Source organism: Myzus persicae, unplaced genomic scaffold (assembly GCF_001856785.1).
Source record: "Myzus persicae strain clone G006 unplaced genomic scaffold, MPER_G0061.0, whole genome shotgun sequence".
In the NCBI taxonomy this organism is placed as follows: Eukaryota; Metazoa; Arthropoda; class Insecta; order Hemiptera; family Aphididae; genus Myzus; species Myzus persicae.
Window position 1 is genome coordinate 759,425 of NW_019104033.1, and position 23,743 is coordinate 783,167.

Sequence of the window (23,743 nt, forward strand, 5' to 3'; positions counted from 1 at the left end):
CGTACGGTTGGCCACACTGGACCTCTCGTACTGCGGTGGCGGCGGCCGGAAGGCCGGTCGGCGGCGGGCGGCGGCGGCGGACCGAGCTATATAGCGATCGTGCGGGGGAGGTGACGGGAGCGCGCGACGCGAACTCTGGCGTGACGACCGGGGAACCCCATCGATCCGGGGGGCTGAAGTGCCGCGCGGGTGGGTGCCGGGTAGAGGGTGGTGGGTAGCGCGGCGTAGCGCGTCCGCACGGCGTTTTGCGGCGTTGGCGGCGGCGCCACCCGCACAATTCGGCCTGGCCACACACTGTCGCACCGCCACACACAGTGTGCGTTTCGCGTCGCCGCCTGTTACCCCGTAGACCGTAGTCCTCCGACACGACCGCAGCCGGCCGCCCGCAGACATGTCATACAGCGGCAACCGGCGTGGACGGACCGACAGCTGCTGCAGTCTGTGCTGCAGAGGTCTGACGTGAAAACGACCGGCGACTCGCACTGCACCGGAACGCGGCTACGGCAACGGCGACCGCGGAGGCGGCGTCGGCGGCGGCGGCAGTAGTGGCAGCAGCGGTGGTGACGACGACGACGACGACGACTGCGGCGGCGGTGGCGGTGGCAGTGGCAGCGGCAGTGACACCGTCAGTGGCAGTGGCAGTGGCAGAACGGCTGCTCAGAGGCTCCGGCACACGCACACCCGTGCAGGTAATACGCTCATCGCCTTACTTACACGGTACCTCACTTAAACGAGCGCCTTCAGTCCCCAATTTATAATAATATTACATTATGCAGTGGCCGGTATCGACGGGAGGTCAGCGGTGTGTGTCATTATCATGATTTGTTCGTGCAGTGTTATCGACAAATACGAATGTCTTTCGTTATTTAGGTACTTACGATAATTTCCTCGTTATATGTCAAGTTTATACCCACCATTGATCAATTAATACTTCTACCTTCGTCTTGATGAAGCATAAAATAATATTTTAATAATCACGTGTTGTGATCCCCTACTTTACCTAAAATCGTTACAGTTCACAATATTATAATTTTATAAATACAATATGTATGTGATGTTATGATCCAACAACTATAGTATAATATGCGTGTAGTATACGAGTTCCCTACCTATTCGTGTCCCAAACACGTGTCGTGGAAAATACGCCATTCGTCAGCCCACCCCGGTAAGTCGTAACGCTTTGACGACGTGACGTGGGTATCGAATTCGGAGCCCACGATTTCGTCTTTTCATTCACCTTTTCTGTTCGGTTATGTATTGTCGTTATGGCATATGGTTCGTGTCCATGCCCTAGCTTATGCACCTAATATATAATTAATGCTTCGTTGCATATTATAGTATGAATTCAAAATAATATTATGATGACCTACATCCCGACAAGACCTTTTTTTCGTGTAAAACCATTGCGCTTCGCGCTCAGGACAACCGATGCCGTTGCTGATGTGATCTGGTGAGCTTGAGAGGGCGACGACAAGGAGACAACCCTCTCGAGGGTGAACTGTTTGCGCAGTTCGATAAGGTTATATTGAAATAATACACTGTAATCGTTAAGACGAGAAAATATTATGCCACAAGACCCTATAATGAACACCTCTTACACGCTTGAGTGACACAACCATTATCTGCGTTTGGGGATTTCACTGCGTGTTATTCACTGTCATATATAGTGTCATATTGACTTAGCAATATTATTACGCATTTACGCATATTGCTCTCATGATCCACTGTTACGTAAATAATAAATTACCAACCGTCGTGTACAGAACGCATGCTTCAAGTGGACTTTTAAGCTTTATGTGCTGAAAGGAGCGCATTATCGGTATCACAATGTGTGGTTTCTTTCTGAAAATATCTGGTGGAGGAGAAAGAGGAGGAGGAGAGAGAAAAAACACATAAAACATTTCTTTCAACTTGTAGTCACCTAGCTAATAATACATTATGTCGATTGTATATCTTTGAATTTACGATTTGCATTACTGATAGTGATTAAATAATACATTTAATACTATAAAATAATAATTATATAATACTATATTAGACTGTTTAAAACTAATTAAATATTTTAATTATTTTTCGGTGTTGTAGAGTACCTATATTTTTAATTTTGATACTAATTAACTTATTATGAACAATTATAAATTATAATGATATAATATAATATAATTTTTATCATTATTATTATTATTATTATTGGGTTTCTATTATGACATTTGTATTCTTTTGGTTCAAATAATCGGTTATTCTCATAAATAATAATTATTATAAAATATTGTGTTCATTTAATATAGTTATAAACTATGTAGTTATAATCTTATAAATCATAATCCAACGTTATCTATATGGATATATACGACTATACATCATAATATATAGAGGTTGAGACGTGAGGGATAAGGCTTTTCTGGTTTTATTAAAAGCGCCAACGAGTGGTTTAGGTACTTATATAACTTCCATAGTTCTCTTTTTGTTATTTTCTCGGAAAATACACGTAAAACCAGCTCTTTATAAAATAAATTATACCATACTGCCATATCGGTGCTTAATTATTAAAAGAAAAAACGCATAATTGTAAAATCAATAGCTCACTCCCCCCACTTAGTATCTGAAATATATTATATCTAATAACTTACAAGTCACCTATTTATAAGTTATAACATAATAATATGATTTATACTGATTCGTCCACATTATAAATATATCTATAAAGTAGTTAAGTACCTACGCATATGTTTTCATACATTTTAACTACCTATTAGTTTGTATCAATTTCAGTAATGTGAAACTGTTTTCCCATGTGGGCTCATGTAATGCTTCAATATGTTAAATAATATTCAGGTCAGAGCAATAGCAGTAAACTAAGGTGACTAAACTTTAGCAACTTTTAATGCTATTGATTTATAGAAATGGTGAATTCGGACCTCATCATATTATGTTTGTGTCAAATAGATGACTTATTTTCATAAATATTTCTATGGTTTTCATAGACATTTGGCAATTAGTATTGATTAGATAAAATTGTTCAAAATGTGTATGACAAAAAATTAATACAATTAAACACATCATACACGTCAAGATGACGATTGGCTTTGGAGTTTGGATACTTAAACAATTGTTATACTTGGTGCCAATGTTTTAATTTATAGAATTGATGAAAATATTCAATATTCTTACAAAATATAAATGTATAATATTATTATTATTAAAAAAACGAGTGCGTATAGTTTCTTAAAAATTATATTATATACTTATAGCTACTTAATAATTTATAGACTTACAGTTTAATTACCGGGTCAAATATCTTAATTTTGTCATCGATGGATGATTGCATAATATAAGTTGATATATTAACAATACAGGCTATTAGCTATTTATAGTAATTGTAATTAATCATAATAATATGTCGAAGGATATATTTGCCATGTGCTAAAAGGATATTTCAATTAAACTTCATAAAGGAGTGTTTAACAACTCATTTTATAACTGGCTGTAATGTGTATAGTAATTAATTATTGTGCTTGTGATTGTAATGATTCAAATCAATATTTTCAAAAACATTTTGAATACCATTATATCAAGTAGAACATAGTAGTGTAATTTGTTCATGCCCGGCTTAGTCTGATTTTTAAACCTTTTATTAAAATCATTATTATTTGTATTATGCCATAGTTACATCTTTAGAAGAAAAAATATATAATATAAAAAATAATACATTATCAATATGACAATATTATAAGACATTACGAGCTATATCAAAATAAATCCAATTGAAATACCACTTTCGGGAATCGTAGCCACCGCATAAAATTGACAGAGAATAATCGAATATAATTAGGTACCAAACGCAACCACTAATAATTGTGATTTGTGAGTAAAGGATGTCAAGATGTCAAGAGTGACTTAGGCATTTGTTTAAAATTTGATTTGACTTTATTATAACTTTATTTTTTTCTATACAATATACATATTTATTGTTTATTTCATTTTAACAATAATAATATATGACAAGTAAATTAATTTAAGTCAAATTACAAGATGATTTTAAAAATCTGTTACTATCTATGTATCAGTTTGCCACTGAGTGACCGTCAGTTGTACTATAATATTTATTATTTCCTATGAACCGTTACAAGACGTTCATACACTAGACTAAAATACACTTAAGATACCCAAATACAGAGAAACGGTAGTATCTTTGAATTATACATTATGACACCAACCACTAAAGCATTAAATAAAACAAATAAAAATCATTACAAATTATTTATCAAAAATTCGCTTTATATTATATTAATAATATATACTATACCCGTATAATATAAAATATAATATGAAAAAACATCGGGAAGGGGTGAGTCCGTGACTCTGGTGCTCTATGGCACTGTTGAATACAATAATACATAGAACATTATATATTTTTATTGAAATTTTAAAGAAATAGTGTTATCCATTTAGTATTTTCTTGTGATTTAGATGGAAGAGGTGGATATTTTATTAATTTTACAGGAATAGAATTAGAAACAAGTTTGCCATGATTAAAATAAAAATTGCTCAGTGCAATGTAATTTACTGAACAAAGTTATATCATTATTTTGGAAGCAAACATTTTGTATTTACACAATTTTCGTAAAAATGTATCAACAACGCAACTATATATGATTTATACAGTTAGATAAACAGTTTGATTCATTGTTGCTTTTATAATTATTTGTATATCTTTTTAAAGTAACCATATATCCAGTATCAATTCAAATATGATAAAATGATTTGAGTGATTTGACATAATATGTCCATGAACATGAAGCGTGTCAACCACCAAATAAAGTATGTCACTGAAACAGGAACGTCCTCAGTGTTAAAATGTACGATTTAATTTGTGTAGGTGCCATCATTTTTATTTATAAACATACAATTTATTTCCTGCATATTTTATTTACCTTTGAATATTATTTTTTAACGAAATAATGTTGATAGTTTTTGTTGTGACAAAATGCAATGTTCTTATAGTTGTGACTTGAAGATAATGATTTTTTGGCCGTTGAAAAATAAAACCGTTTATTATAGTTACATTATATTTATACTATTTACAGTTGAAAGGATGTATGGATCGTTGGGTATTCAAAACACATAACAGTCTTTAACTAAACAACTATCAAATCGTCCAGTTTGTTAACAGTGGTTAAGCATTGTGCAATATAATCCTTAATCGATTTTAATCACTATATGTTTAATGAGTTGACATTATTACACGCATATATGTATAATACAATAGCCAATAGTAAGTCTTTATAAGTTTAAAATCCATTATGTGTTAAATATGTGAAACAGAAAAGCAATAAGTACGCATATGAATTACGCGCACACAAGCGCGTTTTTGTCATTTGAATGATTTCTTTAGAATTTGTCTACACGGGGGTATATAATGGAACTTGAAAGTAGTTAATATTTTATTTAATGTATTCTAGGATGTCACGGTCAGGAATTTTGCTGACGTCTTTTTAAAAATATAAAATATGCTGGTGCCGATGGCGTGAACATTGATAAAAAATAAAGTAGATACTTGTATTATGTGCAGCAAAAACAGTATCGTTTCAGATAAATAAGAAATTTGTAATTTAAATACAACGCACATTGAAAGCACGGATAATGCACATTCAATGTAGAAGATTTTACTGCGACTGTTTAAACAGTTTGAACTCCTGATAATTATTAATAATTTATTTTTTGAAAAATTGGAGAAAAAAAAGTATTGATTATGAACAATAGCTTTTAACACGTATAATATCCGTATGACGTATTAGGTCACCTTTGCATATATATAGCTACCTACCTACCTATTACCGGGATTAATAATATAAATATAACGATAAACTACACAAAACGTATAATAATATCTATATAAAAATAATAAACTATTAATAACCAATAGGTACGATTTTAGATCCAAAAAATTCAGTATTTTTCAAGAAAATAGGAAAAAAACAGTATACAAAAAAGATATGAACTATTTTTGGAAAATCTACAGCGAAATCCTCTCAAGAAACAGCAAATACACTTGCTAAATTACATGGTTTTATGTAGTTTATAGACCATGGTACAAACTACATTTTAAAAATATTAATAGTTTTATTATGTTGAATAAAATCATCTTGTATGATAATATTTAAATACATTGAACTTACAAATTTTTATTATTTATGTCCAAAATAATTTATTTTACTTTTATCGAAATGTACAGAGACAAATATTTATTTTAAGAACTAAAATGTACATCATAACCTCGTTTTTTTTGCCGATTGCACAACTTGTGTAAAATAGCGATTTGGTAGTTTTAAAACATGTTGACTGCCACACCTATTCAGTGTATTGACCATCTAGGCCACGGCATTTAAAAAAATCTATTTATAGCCTAAATATAATAATTAATGACTCGTAGGAAAATGAAAATATTTTAATGCTAAATTAAGCGTTTTCGTCAACCGATAACATTATAATAATGAATCTCATCGTACGAGTTGTAGACAGTATACTTGAAGAGTTAAGAATATAACCCTACGAGGCCGAAACGACCGAAAAGTTCTAAGGGACGAAATCACCCCTCTTGGTCCCTTTAAATATTCTATCTAGTAACGAAAATGATCCTCGCGATAGTCAACGAGATACACTGATACAGTAATATTATAAACTATAATAATGTAAATATTTCATTGTATTAAAATGTGTCTATTCATGAATAAAGATAACAATTAGTTGACCTACCTTTGAGTTATGTGTTTACTATATAGCTAAAAGCTAAACAAAAATTATTTTATTCAATACAATAAAAACCATTAATTTACATTGTAACTTTATACATATAATACACTAAAATTTGTAAGAGTAGGTAGGTCTTTATATTTAATAGACGCCAATGCATTTCAACGATATTAAAATTGTGATGACCGATATTAGATTTTTACATTTTATTATAAACTAAACATTAACGTAGCTAGTTACAAAATGTTATCTCAGTGTACCTACTGTACCTACCTACTTGAATAGTTATAATTTATGAATTAAAATTTTCATTTGATACTACATTCAAAATGTAATAATTGTTATTATATATTCAGTTGCGGACAATTATTATAATGAATTAATAATAAATTGAATCAAATCAATTCAATAAGCACTTTATACTGCCCACCCATCATCCTACGATCATAGGGAGAAAAATAAATAAATACAATTTATTTCTATACTACCTACAGTTTACACAATATAATATAAATATATACTAATAAATCAGTAAATAAAAAAATAGTATAAGAGATAGGTATATAAATACATGTAGTGGGTGTATCTAAAAACATTTAAAATTTTTTTACTTTAGTTACGGATTATTAAAGTCATCTGTTTTATATGATACGATTTTCATTCAATAAATATTTTTAGAAGTACTGAAAAATAAAACAACACTAATTCCATTTATACTGTGTGAATTGCATCTCTATGCACTAGTCAGTTATCAGTACATATGTTTTTATTTGTAAATGAAATACAATTAATATTTTGAATATTTGTCAACATTTTTAAATAAGTGGTAGTAATTGTTTTCAAAAATAAAAAATATCTAGAATATTCAGTAACTCATAAGATCTTCATATTTTTTATTTGATAATTTTTTTCTAGTTCCCGAGTAAATATTGGAGTAAAATTACTTGTCTACAAGTTTTACATAAATAATTCAACAGGGCAATGATATTTTTATTATTTTTATACGAAATATTGAAAAATATATACATTACGTACGATAAAATTTGTCTGGCTCATTACAAATAGTATGTTTAATACTGTAATATAATGAAATACAGGGTGATTCACCAAGCATGCTCAACCCCATTTTTCTCAAATAATGAATATATTCAAATTCTGATTTCTGGAATTTTTATGTCACTAAAAAAGTCAGTTAAGTGTATGTATTTATTATAATAATATTATAATATTGTGGTCTGCTGTGGCACGGTGGTTGGTCGCTGGTCACAATCACTAATGTGTGCTGCGGCCAAGCATCGCCCAGCGTCACTAACTCCCAGATGGGTGACCACCAAATTTACCCCACATACACATGTTCCTCAACCAACCGTAACACCCAACTAAATGCCAATAATTAACGATGCTTAAGCTCAATAAAAAAAAAAAATTATAATAATAAGAGCTGGTGGAATCAACAAATAAAAAAGTTCAGCTATCAACGGCACAATCGATTAATTTTACAGGTAAAAAAGATCATTTCGGTGGAATCGATACCTATCCTATGTACATCCAATATAATAACATATACCTCTACCGAATACCACCACCCAAGCGGATCTTCCAAAATAGTGACCACTGACCACCCATCGTGTGAAGAATGCCTGATTTTTCATTTTTATCTAAACTTACTTTATATAAAATAAATAAAACACAATGTATCATGTTTTTTTTTATATATAAAGAGCGATTCAGATTACGATATTGTTCATTTGTTGTTTCGATGTACAAAAAAAAAACATTAGACAGCGATTCAAAATCGTATTGTTTTCAAATACTAAGTATTACCCGGGTATAAAAGAATATACATAATGCAAGTATAATATTTAATATTTTCATTCGCCATTACCAAAGCATGCTCAATGTAAAGTCTCCAAATTTATAAAATAAGCGTCTGCCATTTAATTCGAGAAAACAATAAAGGTTTATTATTAAGAAAATAAATTATGTTAGCATGAAATTATAGTATAAAATGTTATCAGTTACAAATTCGATATACTGTTTTAATAATAATACAGCTAGTGCCTACTGGTAGATACATAGTTAGGTACCTATAATTAAGTAAATTTATATTTTTTAAACAATTTAATATAACATTATCAGACTATCTTTGATAAAAGCATAATACTGTTATATTAAATTGTGTGTATTATAAATATCGAATTTCAATCACCATATTAAAATAACATTTTACAATATTGGTAATCTATTAAAATAAAGAAAATACTAATAAATTTGTAAAAATTTGTCAGCCAATGGCCCAGATGACGAGGCATATCTCAATAAAAAAATTAAAAATGTTTGTATTGTCAAAGTAAAATATAGATTTTAAGTTGTGATTCGAATTAACTATAATACTTATACAGTAACACATAAGTCCTTTAATATCATATACTACTTACTCTGCCGCCATGCAACTATTTTTATAATTTATTATTGAAGATTATTATAATGAACATAGCTATAACCTATAGTTACCTATATATATAATGTATATATTAAAATAGTTATTAAACGGTATAATTGAACAGTTATGAAATATTATAATATAATATTGTCATAATATGGTAGTTTGCCAATATTTTTTTACGCATTATGTCTCTGTAGTTTTAAGACGACCAGTTTTTCCTTATATTGTGTATACCTACACATATTATTTAAACTAACATAATATTTCTATGGTTTAATACATCGTAATTCGTAAGTTTAGGTTTTTTAGTTCTTAATTTTTACGTTCCTTTAAATATATGGTAATAGTAATGGTCAGATTTAATCTACCAAATTTCTTATTCTGGAAAGTGTCCTAACTTCTAAAATACAAGGTTAATAATATTTTATGTGACATTATTAGCGGGTGGTAGACCTCGTAAGAATATATAGGTACGTAATAATTCTTTATTCCAACCTTATTCAACTATGTAAATGATCATATTACAACAATTAGGTACCTAGCTACAACAAAAGAAACATAGTCATATTATGACAGCAGACAGGGTTATAATGAATAAACCAACAACAACTATTTGGATCTCAAATCTCAATTTATAGCCTATAAAGTATAGGTACTTACTATTATTAAAAAATAATTTTCTATTATCAATAGGCATGACTTTAATTTATAAATTGAAATATAAATATTGGCCTTTGAAGCTAATGAATAATGATCATTAAAAAAAAAGTATAATAAATAACGCTGAAACTGTAAAAATATTTCAATTTAAATTACATGTGTAGTGTTTGTAAGTATGTATCTCAATTAAATATTTTTCATAACCATGAGTATAGGCAATACAATAAAATGTTTAAATGTTGAACAATTCTTAAAACAAAATGATTTTATAAATTTAAAAATGACAAACTTTTTTATAAATGTTTTAAAATATTTGTATATACCTAATATATACAAAGTATATATAATGTGCCTATTATAAGCATATTATTATTGGGTATTCATAATACACTTGTACAGCAGTTGAATCTATATCTGCGTTACACATTTAAACTGATTATAAAATAAATATTTATTATTGATAGTATACAATATAGATAATAGAATTAGATATACCCATAATTTGTTTATTATAAAAACTATTATTATTTGAAAGAATAAAAAATTAGATTTATAATCTATGGTTCTCAGTACAAAAAAATCTATAAAATCCTATTTCGATGCATTAAATATTTACTAATGAGAAAACTGGTAATGAAATATTCTTAATTCACTTTAACTTTCCTGTAGAAAGATCTAAGATGGTAACAAATAACAATAAATAACAAAATAATTATAGCCAGTAAAAGCTCTATATTATACAGCTGTCACCAAGAGTAAATAGGGACCCCTGCAAACAAAAAAGTCAGCTACTAAGGATAATTCTCGTTATTAGATCAAGTCCATAAATAAAAAAATGAATGTTTTTTTTATTTCACTGTATAGGTATTTTTTCTATATAAAATAACTTAATAACATATACATAAAGTATATTCTACACATACAATTATAAAAGTAAATGTACATATTATTATTAAGTTAATCAATATATTATGTGATACACTGGTACAACCTATCTATACTAGCCAACTTAAGTTAGGTACTATAGAAATAGAATGAAGTCTGCTCACAATTTTAATCCTGAAAAACTAGACGAAAACTTGTTTTCTTGCTTTCCCTCTCATGTCCAAAAACCCTCAGTTATACACACAGATTTAAATGTATAAAAATATACAGGTAATTTACTAATTATAAGTTGAATAAATGCCTGTTTAATCCATTCAGAATGGTTTAACAAGTAATAAGTATGCTCACCCCCCATTTTGTGCTACTTAACTATGAATTTATTCAAATTTTGATTTTTAGAATTTTTAAATATTTACTTATAACTCAATTTGTTAATAGTTCATGAGATTTTAGTAGCTACTATTTAAGAAGTGTTCTTGTAATGATACAAATTTATTTTCAAATGAGAACCTCCCTTCTTTCTGTAGGTTATTTAGTGACTAATTATTAATTTTTATGATAAATGTTGATTTACCTAATTCAAAATTCGAACGAGCAGCTTTTCAGTTGTTATTTATTAATATGTTACTCCTATTAACGTGCATATTATATGCACGCCATACAAGCCTAATATGACCTAGAAATATGTTTTTCTTGAGGAAAATTTACCAAATAATAAAAATAATAATAAATAGAAAAAGAAACACACCACCGTTGTCAAGAATGTCAACTGAACATAATTTCCCTTTATGTGGAATTTTAAAATGCGTATAAAAATGCCGGAGACCATCATTGATGAAATAAATCAATTCTGCAGGTCGATATAACAGCCAAACACCAAAAAACCATTTGGAAAAAGGTCATATTGTTTCGTTCAATAGCGGTCGCGCATAATATATTGAATACAATTTATACAATAGGTATATATTTACCCAGAACTAAGAGTAGTAGATGCGTAATATTATACAGAGTGTCCTTCGTGCAGTTGATACTTGCCCATATCTGCAACCGACATGTAGACCCCTGCACAAGCTTTAAAGCTTCTAAAATTAATTTGTAAAATGTATTTTATTGTATTTATGTATAACATATCTACATAAAATAGTTCATAGCTCTAAATTATTGACTTTCTCGACTTCTCGTAGTTTTCAAGAATATGACACATTTATAAACAAATTTCGAGTTTAGATGCCAACACAAAATATTATATGTATTACATAAACATTATAAATTATAATAATAAAGTCATGATTCGCGACTATATTCTATAGTTTCCATATTAAACAGTAATAGTTTTTCAAAATCGTATTTCAAAAATACATTGTGTATACCTATAATATGATTGAGGTTTAGTTAGGGAAAAAAGTTATCAGTTGGGGCGATGAGCTGCACAGCGAACCACTCTGTATAATGTAAATATACAAAGGTACCAGGATGTTGAGAAATCTTAAACGATTTAATACAATTATTACCGGCGTAGGTATCTGCATGACGTCGCTGTAGAGAGGTACCTATATATCATAGGTACCTACCTAAAATGTGTGGTAATAATAAAAATAATAATAATAATGATGATAACGATATATTATACAATGATTATTTCATTACGGACCTCGTTGTCGTGCACATTAAAGTGAACCCAAGTGTGTCGGTTTTACTTTTTTTTTGAGACTCGTCCGCATACTGGTTTTCTCCCCGCCGCAGCCGCCTCCACCCGCCAACACAGCCGACTCGTTGTCGCCACCGCGTAACGGCCGTAGTGCCTTACTGTGCCCTACTACAAAAAATGCCGCCGCAACATGTTCCTCCAATGGATATGGAATTATTGTATATTATTTTGAAGCTATTATTTTGAGTCGGAATTCCGCCGAATGCCGTCTGCCGACCAAGTGCCGAGTGCCGAGCCAGTCAACCGCGTGTTGGTCGCGCCCCGTCCGTCATCCGTCACGCCGCCGTCCGTCCGTGCGCGTCGTTCGCCGTGCCCTGTGCCACTAGTGCCAGTCCCGCCGCGTCTGCTGCACGCGTGTCGTGTCCGTCCTATAAAAACGTCATTTTATACTCGTAAAATATTTTTTGTTTCATTAAGTGCTGTGTGTATTGTAGACGACAATATAAAATAATTTGCATATAGGTAAGCGTAGGTTGTACTATTATAATATAATATTATTATCTATTTTTTTTTTAATTTTCCTTTTCATATTCCAAGAGTTTCCGCGCGTTCGTCCGACCGGTCTTTGAGTCTTTTTCTTCTAGGTACTTTACCTACCCGTAGCCTGTAGGTAACCCAACTTGACCTCACCTTACCCATGTAAATATGGATATTATTATTCATCAGATGTAAATACTAACGATTGGGTAATAACTGTAATATTAAACATTATATTAATATACACTTACCTACTCTAGACGAGACATAACTTATAATATTATATAATTTTAGGTACGTACACAATAATATTATAATGTCATTGGTTATAAATACTTGAATATAAAGATTTATAATCAATGATAGTATATTGATAATATATTTTTTTTTTTATTTTTTAATCAGATTTTAGACACATGGGTACGTATTATATTATTATAAAATTAAATATTGTAAATTGTAATGTATTTATTCTACAGGTATTCCCGTACTTAACGATACCAATTCCCATTACCTATATTATACATACTAATGTAGGCATAGGTCGATGGATCGTCGTCAATTCTCGAAATAGACGGGGATCTTGGGTCCTACACCACCTATGTATCAATATGTTTCATTTTTTTTTATCTTGTTTTTCTTAATATTCAAGCAATTTTCAGATAGTAGTATAGTACCTACCTATTGCCGAGTTTCATAAAAAATATATTATTTAATGGTCCAATAAAATTTAATGAAACAATCATGGGCCACTAAATCATGTTTAAGGGACTTATTGGCTCACTATTGATTCGTTAAATGTTTAGTGATTGCTTATGCAACCTGCTATATATAATGCGATATGTATTATTAATTTCTGTATTGCTATGACTACACGATTTTTTAGTTTTTTATTTCAATAATTGTTAGTTTAATATCTAATTGTTTATTATTTTCAGTTACCTATTAATTTTAATAATTTATTAGGTACATTTTATTTGATAACATATCATCTTTCTTTTAATATTTTTTTGTTCTATTAATTTTATTAATACTATAAATGAAATTGAAATAATTATAGAATATAAATCTAATATATAATTATTCTATAGTAAACGTACATATAAATGTATATAGTATGTAATATATTTTGTCACATTTATTTTTATTAAAATTTCCGTTATACCTTTGCTAAACTTACTGATGACTTATCTATACATTATAATTATAAAATATGAATTATATAATACCTATTTGGCTATTATACCTAGTACCTACATAATATATAATATTTACTAAGGTATTACTACTAAGGTTATTTATAAAGTATAAAATATTTATATTGATAAGTACACCAAAAATGTAGATAAGCTAATAAATGAATGACATTATTTTTAATACATTTTAAAGAAATACGATTATTAGGCATCTCGTATAAGGTATAGACTTCTACTGTTTAAGTTTTTGTATAATATTTCATAAAAAATAGGGTTAGCATTATAAATAAATCACCTATGTCCATTTAGACACGTCATGTAGGTATGATTTTTTGTCTAGTTCGGATTATAGGTATATTATTTAAACGTTATTTTAAGAAACATTTAGTGAGTACATTTTTTGTAATTTTTTTTATTAACCAATGATATTACTAATATCATATTAGTATTACCAAGCAATTGCCTAGCAAGTAGCAGTACAATGTTCAATGGTCTGTATAATATAATAATGCAACAGGTGTCAATAGTTATGTAGACATGCGTTCGTATGAGCTAAATTATAATTTTTTTATTCATAGTTTAATATGTAAATCAAATTGAATGTTTGCCAATAATGTTATTTAAACATTTTAAACTGCGTAATGAACGATAGTTAGTTGAGATTCTTTGACATTTTATACCAAAAGTCTAATATAGGTAATAACTTTACAAGAATAATAAAGAAACATAATTTTGATTTTTAAATCGTAAATGTAGTTGGTAATCAAGAACAATTTGTGAATAATAATTCTGATATCGATTATTATTTATTATTACATTTTTGCATAACAATTACACGTCATGGTGATAAAACATAATATGGCTATATTACTTAGTAAACCAACCTATATAATATGTGTAATGTGTAGGTACCAATTGTGCATACGTTCATTAAGTTCATCATTTAGTTTTCAACATTGGACATATACATTGTTTACATTTTTCGTTAAAATTATGTTCAATTGTTTGTTCTAATTAGAAGACAAATAACGTCTTAATATATGGTTTTTATTTTTACAATTTCTTAATAGGTATTCACAAATTATTTTATTTACTTGTAATTCTGTCGTACCTTATCGTACATTGATTATGTATAATATCGTCACTATTGACCGTTTGGTAGTAATATAACGAAAATAACGCGTTACTTTGTTTGTGACGCGTTATGTAATTTCATTAGAATTATTTCCAAGTAAAGAAAATCTAATGGAAATTATTTTTGATAAGACAGTAAATCCTATGGTATAACGCGTTACAGTTTTTTAACGTGTTTAGTACCTATCTATTGCGAATCGAACAATTATAATAATACTATAAAATATGTCTAATGCGGTTTTTAAGTAAACCAATATAATACATTATATATATATAGGTGTTTCATTTTAATTCGCAAAATTCAGTTTTCAATTATTTTCACATGTCTACTTACACCGTAAATTACTAGTAAAGTTAATTATATTTATTATCTAATTATGTTTCTCTAAATACGGTGAACAGAATGTTTCCTAATTTCCTATGAATATCTACGATAGCGTGGACTTTTGTTTTTAAGTTTTTTATTTGTACCTATTTTGTTCAAGTTCCTAATAATTTCTATAAACTATACGTAAGCGGTAAGCACTTAGCTAGTAGAAACATAAATACAGTAGGTACCTATGCACAAATACGATTTTTTTCTTTATTAATGTTGTTTATTTTTATTACTCTGTAAAGAATTGAGACATGTTCAAAAGCTGTTCAATTTTATAATACTTTTCACCATAATATTTATAATTTAGATTAAAATAAAATAATATTTTTCTCATAGGTAAATAATATTATATACCTACTAAGAAATGATAAATCAAAATATTTACATTGCAACGTTATAAGTTATTATATTATAGCCATTTTCCCCTTTTAAGAAACGGTTTATTTTTATATACCTACTATTTAGTATTTAATAATACGATTGAGAGCTGTTAATTGTTATATCGGGCGTCGGTCCATCAGTCGACAGCCGTATTGTGTATACTTCATGTTTAATATATTTTCATATATCATTTATTTTGAACATTTTTTGGAATACTTTTTTTACTACAGTGTATTTCTTGTTAGGTTTCTTGAACAAGACAATAAATTGCTCAGAAAATTTAAAAGTAATAGTTTTTTTTTCTATGTCGAGAAAGTAACTTATTTACTTTTTTATTTGAAAAGTATAGTTATTTCTTCTGTAATTCCATTAAAATATTATTTGAGTATCGAGAGCAAATTAGTAAAGTAACCTTATTACGTTTATCTCTAAGTAACGAGTAAAGTAACTTTGTTACTTTTGAAAAAAGTAATTTACCCAACACTGGACCGATCGTACCCATGGTAATAAACAAATAAACAATGTTCTATTATACTTCCAAAAAAAGAAAAAAAAGTTACCCTTACCATAGTGCCTCATCGCATTTAATCACTTAGTTTTCAAGACTATCAAAAAATATTAAAATTATGTGGTTTTATGTCTTATGTGCATAAACAAAACTATATTTCAAAATTAATAATAATTACATTACTTGCTTACTGGAAAACTGTAGAAAATCAATAAAAAATGTATTAATGTAGGACTTAAATAATTTAAGTCCTACATTAATACATTTTTTATTAGCAATAAATTTATTTGCAATTATTGCACTCTTAAACTAGAGCAATAGGTACAACATACTTCATATATATGTCATTGTGCTAAACAATTTCAAAAGTCGATATTAATACTTATAGTTTTCACTTTTAATGCCTTGCGCAGAATTCAAAACGATCTCGGATTTTATAGAAGGTTGAAGTAGAAATGTAGAATGTAAGGCATAATACATAATTTATATTATGCATCTTGAGATTAATTCGATAAACATATAATGTACAAAACATATACTATTCACAGATGTTAACTGGTATGAATAGTTTGATACATGGTTGGTTTTATTCTAAAAATTGTAGGTAATATTATTATGTGCGTGTTTAATTTATTTCCGCCCATATTATTATGTTGCCTGATCATATTCTACCATGACAATATAATTTTTGTATCGTCCAAAAATCAGAAAATTAAGATGAACGCACTAGGCATCTTTGTACCTATATTATATTTTATACCCGTATACGATACTCATTATAAAATAGTGTTAAATTACACTTCGAATCAAATAATGTCTAGTTCGTCTGCATCAGACATAATATATTACATATTCACTATTCAGTATAGGTAGGTAGGTATATTGGCTATTATAAAATAACCGATAAGTTTACATAAAATTTAATAACGTAATCAAACCTCAGTTTAAAAAAAAATGTATTCGATTTTTATGTTGTGAAAAAAAAATTATAAAATAGTTTTGGAGGGGATTTATGCTTAAGGTACCTCTGTCTTCAGTGGTAGTTAGAAATAGCACGCAGCATCGAAGATGTTTTTAAAATTGTTTTTCGAGTGCAGTTTTGTACAATATAATAGAAATTGTCTTCGTTTATAGCTATCGGCAGTGCCATGTTAACTTTCATTAGCGCCCCGGGGCAATAATATTTGGCACCTCATCTATACATATTTAAACATTTGCCGTCCTTTGAAACGTTACAACTTCTGCCGCCCCATTAGCCACCATTGCCCGGGTTATCGGATCTAGACCCTAGCTGTACAGCAATTACCTATTTTTGTCAATCGTCAATAATTATATTTATTTTTTTATATTTATACCTAGTTAGTTCGTAGGAGGCACCTTGTTGTATATCGACGAAATCGTCCGCTCGATAATTCCATCACGATATTGATTGATCGAACATGGAACCTATAATACAATTCTAGAATAAAAAATTAGGCAGGTAACGAAGTATAGGATGAAACAAAAGTAATCTACTTTAGTTACTGTTAGTTGCATTTTAATGGTTCATCCCCATATTATTTTTGTATGACATTATTCTACATTATGGTACGACATGTTGCGTTGTTCTTACGGGGATGCATATTGTCAGTGTAGTAGTTCTTAGGTAGGAATTTTGTGTAGGTAATAAAAAGAGGAAAATGTGTAGGCACATTTTTTATGTATATGTAATATCGATTCTATTAAAACAAAAAAATAAGGGCTGAAATAATGTTTATGATATTAATTTGTTTTTAGATAACTTACGCAGTTGAGCACAAGCAACTATCATGGACGTCCCAGATAATCAAATATTAGGAATGGAGAAAAAACATAAACTATGCTTTAGAAGCATTCAAGGTAAGTGCTAAAATTATGACTTAATCTTATAGGTACTTCGAGTAGGTACAAAGTATAAATGTACTTTTATCACTATTACCGCAAATATTATAGTTTTAGTTTTATTTTTATAATTATTTTCAAAAATGTTTATTGTGACAGACATGATACCAGCTCGTGCGGTATTATATTTAATGTCATTCAGTGGATTCTTGGTCAGTTTCATGATGCGCACTGATATCAATATTGCTATGGTAGCAATGGCCAAAATGAGATTACGGTCTGAAAACTCGTCAAATTTAACCGAACTTTATTGTTACACATCGGTTACGAATGGCACACAATCATTTGAAGATCAAAAACCAATGGTAAAGTACAATGCCATACCTAACTTGACTAACTCCCTATTGCAAACCATTAATTTAAATGATTAAGTTACTTAATTACAATTATAGCTACTTTCAAATTATTCTATAATTTATATTGGTATGATTATTGATTTTACTATGAAGTAGGAGTATAGGAAGTATCTATCTATATGGCTATAAATACGTATTTACTGGTATTTTTTTGAAACTAATAAAAAGTATAATTAAAAACAATTATAAAGAGGTAACAATATTATTTTATACCTACCTATTTAAATCAATATATGTTTTCAGGAAGAGGGTGAATTTGATTGGGATTCAACAGTGCAATCTGCAATCCTTGGTTCATTTTATTGGTGTTATATATTGTCTCAAGTAGTCGGCGGTGTCTTAACACAACGTTTTGGCACAAAAACGGTTTTTGGGTTCTCACAATTGACAACAGCAATTGCTTCATTACTCATACCCCAGGCAGCTTCATTGCATTTCTCAGCTGTCATAGCATTGCGATCACTTCAAGGAATGGCATCAGTAAGTATAAAATACAAATAAAAAATATTAAACATAAGTGATGGGTGTTTGTGCATTAGTATTTGATTTTACCTTTATATTTAAAAAACATTTTAGAATATAATATACTAATATACTTACGTAGGTCCTACCTTGTGTTCTGTATAACCAAGATTTTTTTAGGAGTATTTTAATTTTATATTTAAATATCACATATGGGAGGGGGTTCACACACTCTACGATTACATTGTAGTAATTAATCTTTATAATAATAGCATTAAATATGAAATAAAACCATATGAAAACATATTTTTTGCATAAAAATGGCTGACAAGGGGTGTTACAATACTCAAAACATCCCCTGGTTAGTGATGATCTAGTATCTAGTACCTACTAAAATGTTGCACCAAGATCATCAATATTTTTATTTTTGTTTTTAATATTATTAATTAAACAATGGTAGTCAAAACTACAATAAATATTTCTAAAAACAGAATTATAGAAAAAAACATCAAGTTTTATCAATGTTCTATAAAATGACTGATTAGTTATGAAACATTTTCGTACATCTCCAACAATAAACATTATCTTGAAAATTAATAAGTCATGAAAATCATTTAAAATTTCAAAATTTTCAAAAATAATATTAAAATATGATATAAATGAAAGGCATAATTTTGAAAAATTATTAAAAAAGAAAACTGGTTTTGTTAATGAATTATTCATGAAAATGTTCTCAGAGCACTATGTGAGTACTTTTTTTTTTTTTTTTTTCGTGGTATCGAGAACCGGAGTGGGGACTGCTTTCGCATTACGTCCACTAGCTTTCGCATTACGTCCACTGAATTCGCATTACGTCCACTTGCTTTCGCATTACGTCCACTGTGAGTACTATGGACTAGATCAGAAATTGGTCGAAGACAGGTTCCTTGGTTCCTAGGTAATAGGAACACTCCCAAATAGAAATTTAGAAATTTCTTTTCTCCAAAATTGATAACATTACAATTACAAGGATGCATTATTTACTTTTAAGTTTTACTCCCTCTATTTAAAGTTGAGATTATGTAGTTCTGTGACTGTTCACATAATACATATTTACTGAATTTGCATTGTTCACTAGAATGCTAAATTTAATTGCTTCATATTTTAAATTTATATTATGTAAAACTAATGCAACAAAATAAACATTGCAGACCATCTTAATACCAACTAAAATTCTCAATAAATAACATAATTGAGAGAAATTTCTATATTTTATTGTTAATGTTATAAGTAGGTAAATATGTCAATGTATAAATGTGTTAAATGTACACTGGTGTCTTGTGCTCAGTACAATACACCAATCTTAAGGCTATGTCTTCTTGATTGTATACAATTTTGATTAAATTTGTTTTTCTACATTTTCCAGGGACTTACTTGGCCCGCAATGTATGCACTTGTTGGTATATGGATACCATCCAATGAGCGAACCAGGTTCATGTCATCATTCCAAGGTATGAATTTGTTCCGAATTACAACGGTGCTTTAAATAGTATAAGAATATGCCAGTTTGAAAAAAATTAAAGGTCACTTTGAAGTGTATTAAACTGGGGGATTTAATTTGTGACCCTTGTAATTAAAAGAAAACCATATACATCAAGAAACTTTCGAACCATAGGAATGTTTAAGACTTCACTGGCAATGGGCCAATTTGAGTATTGAATTTCGAGATGTCCCTTGTCCATTATTTGGCATTACTTACAGATTTTATTTCAACATATTATGTCTGCTATAAAGATAATATACACACATGTATACATTATATAATATATTTAATATATAAGTATATGTATGTATATAATATATATATTATATACTATATACTAACCACAATATTAGTTAAAATTTGTACAAATACAACAAATATTTAATACTATATATTGTAAGTAGGTAATAATTTTGGGAGGCATATGTTTAACATTTTTATTTATAGTGAAGGCTATCTACAATAATTCCAGTTACTACTCATGCAGTGGTGTAGCTGTTTTTTTCTAAATTGTATTATACATTTTAAATTAGTTCAGTAACTTACAAATATAATTTGGAACGTATCAAATTACTAAGAAATTAAAAATGTATTGTGTACTGATTACTTGTTGTAATCAATACAATACAATTTAGAATTAATTCAAAATTAAGTAAAGTACAATTTCTTTGTTTTTTGTTTTTTTTTTTTTGTATAAATTATTTCAAACGCATAAACAATATTTTTATTACTATGTATCATTAAAAATTATAAACAAATTTAAAGGTTAAATTGTATTTCCAATGTGAACTTAGATTTTTTTCACTTTATTTAAAATTATTTGATCATTAAAATACTAAGTCAAAATTCAAAATTCTCATTCAATATTTGACATTAATTAAGTACCTAAATAAATGTATAGTTAGTCTTTAAGTAAAATAGTAAAAAAAAAAAAAATGATGATGGTATGAGTTTGGTGGTGATGTGCAGATGGGAGGTCGCAACGGGTAAACAAGTATATTTATCTATCTGTCTATTTGTGATATATGTGTAACTGGCATCTAGGTTAGGTGGTAATTGAGCTGTTGCCTGGGTGACAGGGTTTAGTTTCGGGATTGGACTGACGTACATGGTATGCGGCTTCATTATTGGCAACTATGGATGGCGAGTGGTGTTTTACATGAACGGTTCATTGGGTGTCGCATGGTGCTTGCTTTGGTGGTTACTAGCTTTTGATCTACCTCACAAACATCCAAGAATAACTAGACGTGAACTGAATTATATCAATGCCAACATCGGAGAAAATATTATAAACACAAAAGTAATATAAAATATGATTAGAATACATTTTTATACATAATTTATCTAAAAAAATTAATTTTATTTAATAGGATTTAAAAGTCCCGTGGTGTTCTATTATGACTTCCATTCCAGCATGGTCTATTGGTATAACAACATTTGGTAGGATATGGGTCCATTATACATTTATAATATACGGTCCATCTTACATGAAGACAATATTAGGTTTCAGTATACAAAAGGTTTGTTTCTTTCATATTTTTTTTTTTCACCCCGGGTATTAAAATTAAGATAACCTATTATTAATAACAATATTACAACTTTTAGAATGGATTTATGAATGGAGCTCCATTTTTGTGCAGTTACCTTTCTTCTGTTGTGTTCTGTTATGCAGCTGACTTCATTATAGCTCGTAATCTTATGAGCTTGACTAATGTCCGTAAAATGTTTACAGCTATATGTGAGTAATTGGTGTTAATTTTTTTAACAATTACAAATAAAACTCAAATACTATGTATTATGTATAGTTAAATAATAATTTGTACATATATTGTCATATTTTTTTTTAGCTCAAGTCATTCCTGGCCTATTAGTGCTGACCATAGGTTATTTAGGTTGTCAGATCACATTGATTTTGGTAATTTGGTTTGTAGCAGTTACACTGATAACTGCTTCATATGCTGGAGCAATGGCAAATGTAGTCGATATTGCACCAAACTTTGCAGGACATATATTAGCATTTGCACAAACTATACATATGTCTGCAAGTTTCTTGTCTCCCCTTGCTGCAGCCATTATGCTTCAAGACAATGTAAGAAAGTTTAATTATACTTGTTTCTCTTAATACTGTTGTATATATTTTGATGAATATTATTATTTATTAACTATTATCCATTTAGCCAACTTTGGAGAGATGGCGTAGAATATTTGCTGTGACTGCTTGCGTGGCATGTGGAACTTACGTAATGTACCAGTTTGGTGGTACAGCAAAAGAACAAGTCTGGAACAATCCAAATCGCAAAAATAATTCAGGTTCTGTTCGTGTTTCACCTGAAAATAATCAGCTTATTGTCAACAATAAAACTGATCCAGAAAGAGGAGATGGATAGAAGTTGAGATGAAAATATTCAAGAAAATAACAATGGTGTACTTAGGTCCCCCACATATAGGGGCAAAATCAAATTATTTTTACGAACGTTAATTGTGATATATAATATAATATACAACAAAAGAGATAATTAGCGCCGATTACAAAATCGGATCTTCAATAAATCTCATCATTCCAAATAAGACAGTGTTCTAAACTTAATATTATATTTTATTATAATTTAAAACAAATTTTAATGTTTGTAATCATAGAATTTTTAAGTGTGTGACCTTGTGTCCTCTAATACGAATTAAGTAGAGTAGATATATCAATCAATTACTATGTATATTTATATAGGTGTTTTATTTATTAGAATTAAGTTGTAGAAGAAAATGTATCAACATTTTCTAAAAAAAAAGGAAAAACAAAAAATGAACAAGTGATTGGACAGTAATAAGTTGTTACACCTATTTATTAGTATAATTTTTTCCATCAAGTATAAAAAACCATTTTAAAATTTACAACCTGGTTATTTCTATATGTCTTGTGCTCATATTTTTAGTTAAAATGTTATTTATTACTAGAATTGTAGAT

General features: G+C 29.3%; 1 protein-coding gene and 1 long non-coding RNA gene across 3 annotated transcripts; one reads left to right on the forward strand and one right to left on the reverse strand.

Moving 5' to 3' along the window:
* Nucleotides 1–246: 246 nt before the first annotated feature.
* LOC111037847 (sialin-like) lies at nt 247–23,743 on the forward strand. Of its 2 annotated transcripts, none has more exons than XM_022320647.1 (10): nt 247–689; nt 18,301–18,402; nt 18,544–18,749; nt 19,044–19,280; nt 20,668–20,752; nt 21,864–22,084; nt 22,155–22,304; nt 22,390–22,522; nt 22,632–22,873; nt 22,962–23,743. In XM_022320647.1, the coding sequence occupies exons 2-10, from the start codon at nt 18,333–18,335 to the stop codon at nt 23,169–23,171; spliced, it is 1,554 nt and encodes a 517-aa protein (XP_022176339.1). In that variant the 5' UTR covers nt 247–689; nt 18,301–18,332; the 3' UTR covers nt 23,172–23,743. The 2 variants fall into 2 exon arrangements, with proteins under 2 accessions (XP_022176339.1, XP_022176340.1); XM_022320648.1 differs by lacking the exon at nt 247–689 and adding an exon at nt 12,794–12,914.
* LOC111037848 lies at nt 11,551–12,484 on the reverse strand. The gene is made up of 2 exons (XR_002604916.1): nt 12,396–12,484; nt 11,551–12,315 (listed from the first exon to the last, which is right to left on the reverse strand). It is a non-coding gene; the product is annotated as an uncharacterized LOC111037848 (long non-coding RNA).